Source organism: Ursus maritimus, unplaced genomic scaffold (assembly GCF_017311325.1).
Source record: "Ursus maritimus isolate PB19 unplaced genomic scaffold, ASM1731132v1 scaffold_9, whole genome shotgun sequence".
Classification (NCBI taxonomy): Eukaryota; Metazoa; Chordata; class Mammalia; order Carnivora; family Ursidae; genus Ursus; species Ursus maritimus.
This window is the reverse complement of record NW_024427107.1, coordinates 65,168,307-65,170,806: the sequence shown is the minus strand read 5'-3', so window position 1 is coordinate 65,170,806 and position 2,500 is coordinate 65,168,307. Positions and strand designations below refer to the sequence as shown.

At 62.5% G+C, this 2,500-nt stretch overlaps 1 protein-coding gene across 5 annotated transcripts in view; it reads left to right on the top strand.

Moving 5' to 3' along the window:
- The first annotated feature begins 439 nt into the window (after positions 1-439).
- Positions 440-2,500, top strand: part of MTSS1 (MTSS I-BAR domain containing 1) — a 157,665-nt gene continuing 155,604 nt past the window's right edge. For all 5 annotated transcript variants that reach the window (XM_040625868.1, XM_040625865.1, XM_040625867.1 and 2 more), the window contains exon 1: positions 440-1,056. In XM_040625868.1, the coding sequence (XP_040481802.1) occupies positions 985-1,056 (72 nt within the window). In that variant the 5' untranslated portion in view covers positions 440-984. The remainder of the gene's footprint in view (positions 1,057-2,500) is intronic.

Below are 2,500 nucleotides of genomic sequence, written 5' to 3'. Positions count from 1 at the left end.
AGCAGCAGCAGCAGCAGCAGCAGCAGCAGCAGTTTTTCCGCCCTACTGAGCGCTCGCTATAATATGCTGGGCACTGCGCTAAGCGTGCCACCCTGCAAGTCCCCGGGGAGCGGCGGTGCACCCTCAGTTCCCGGCGCTCGCAGCCATTGTGGGGTGGGCGCTCGGCCAGCCGCGTGCTGACACGCCCTCTCTGCGCCGCGACCCGCGGCCAGGGCAGGAAGGAGTGCTCTGTGCGTGCTACGAAGAGAAGGCAGCTCCCGCGGGGGTGGAATCCTCGCCGCACCGCCCGCCGGTTCCCCTCAGCTGCGTGCGCTCCACGCGTCTCCCGGGCACGCGCTCCTAGCCCCGCCCGCGTGCGGCGGACGCACGGCCGCGAGCGCGCGCCCTCCCCGCGCCCCCGCGGCGGACGCACGACCGCGAGCGCGCGTGCGCCCCTCCGGACGTCCCCGGGAGTCGCGCCAGAGCGAGCGCCGGGGCCGGGCGCGCAGGAGTGAAAAGGAGGCGGCGGCCGCGGCTGCGAGCTACAGATCTGGACGCGGCGAGCAGACGTGTTCTGCTGTTTGTTGGGCGATTTTTTTTTAAATTTCAAAAATATTATTAAATTAGAAAATCTCGCATTTTTAAATGGCGCTGGCCCCAGGTCAGCGGGTGGTTTTCTCTGCTTCAAGATGGGCTTTCCTGTTTCCGTCGTGGGCACCAGTGGTGGCCTGATTGTCAGTCTTCTCCGGTCATTTTTAAGGCCAGGAGCCGGGCACTGCATGTAGGCGAATTACCCTGCAGAGCGGTTTGGCTTTTAAAATTATTGTTATTATTTGGGGCAGAGAACAGCCGATCTTGGGCGCTTCGTCCTCTTTGCAGAAGAGGCTGTGAGTCGGCGGTGGGTCGTTCGGAGGGTGGAATTGCTCCGCGGGTGAGCGAGCCCCGGCCCCGCGCACAGTCCAGGCGGCCCCGAGTGTGTGTCCTCTCCCTGCCGGCGCCGGGAAAATGGAGGCTGTGATTGAGAAGGAATGCAGCGCGCTCGGAGGCCTCTTCCAGACCATCATCAGCGACATGAAGGTAGGACGCCGGGGGCGCGGCTGCGGTGGGGGCGGCCGCGCACTGACCTCGCCGCGGTGCTTCGCCTCCGCCCCGGGCCAGCCGCCCGGCCCTTGCCTGCACTGTGGCCGCCGGCCACCTCCGGGAGCGCTCTGGCCCGGTGTCACCTGCTCACCCGCGGCGCTGCTCCGGGCTCTGTTGGGTCACCGGGCGGGCTGCTTCTCTGGAGGTGTCTGATGGCCCCTGCCCTCTCCACGCTCATTGTCCCAGGGGGCGGCACCATCTCTTTTCCCTGGGGGCGCGGGGCCCCGGCTCCAAGTTTTCCATTGTCTTCTGCTGGAGTGTCTGCGACCCGTGAAGACTGGGTGCCTGGGCGGACACCTGATTCCCCCGAGTACGGGGTGGGGGCGCCTGGCGCGGTGGTGGGGAGGGGTATGGGGGCTTTGCCGGGCCGCGGGAACTGGCCCCCCTCCCCGGCCGAGAGCCTGGGAGAGAGGCCTCTCCCTCCTTGGGTTTCAGATCCACCCTGGGGGGGGGGGGGCTGAGCAAATTAGGCATTAATTAGGCTGTTCCTAAGCTGGTGAGGGTGTGCATGCCTTCCCTCAGCCCTCCCCGGGGGCGCGAAGCAGAAGTTCCCAGAGTAGCCTTGCTGGGGACCCTCCTTCCACTGGCTGAGCTCCCAGTCTGAAGACAAGATTGGGGTCCCCTAACCTGAGCCAAGTACACTAGCCAGCGTGTGTGTGTGTGTGTGTGTGCGCGCGCGCGCGTGTGCGTGTGTATGTGTGTGTGTGTGCGCGCGCGCGTGTGTGTGTGCGCGCGCGCGCTTGTGTGTATTGGGGGCGGGGAACAACACCCTGGTTTTTTCCTGCGAAGGGTGGGACTGGGGATAACCTGATCCTTGGATGTGGATTTTCTGGTGCATAGAGATAGACCAGGGCCCTGTGTTACTCATCCAAAGGAAATATAACCAGCCTCGGGAGCTGGCTGGAGGTGGGAATTGGGGGCGGTGGGGGGATTTTTTTTTTTTCATGTGTATTTAGGGAGCTTCTCTTTGGCTCTAACCCAGCCCCAGTTTGCCTCAACAGATCCGGGGAGGTGGTGTTTAATTAAAAGCTCGGCTTCCAACAACGAGTAGGCAGGTTTGGAAGGCTGTACGGCCGGTGGGTGTGGACAGCCCCTCTTCAGCCGCTGCCTGGGCGTTTGGAGGAGCTTTTGTCTGATAAGTGTAAGGTTTAGAGAGGGTTTGGTCTGGGAGATGGACTTTGTGAAGGAATGCTCAGCTGTCACGCCTGCTTCCCCCTTTTAGAACCAACTGCCATCTCCCCAAGGGTGAACTTTTCCAAGGTGCCTCCATCCTGGTCTTGGCCCTCCTTCTACAGAGCCTGTGTTTTGTGTGTGTGTGTGTGTGTGTGTGTGTGTGAAATTGACATTCACATAGCATTATTTTCAGCTAGACCCTGCTTGT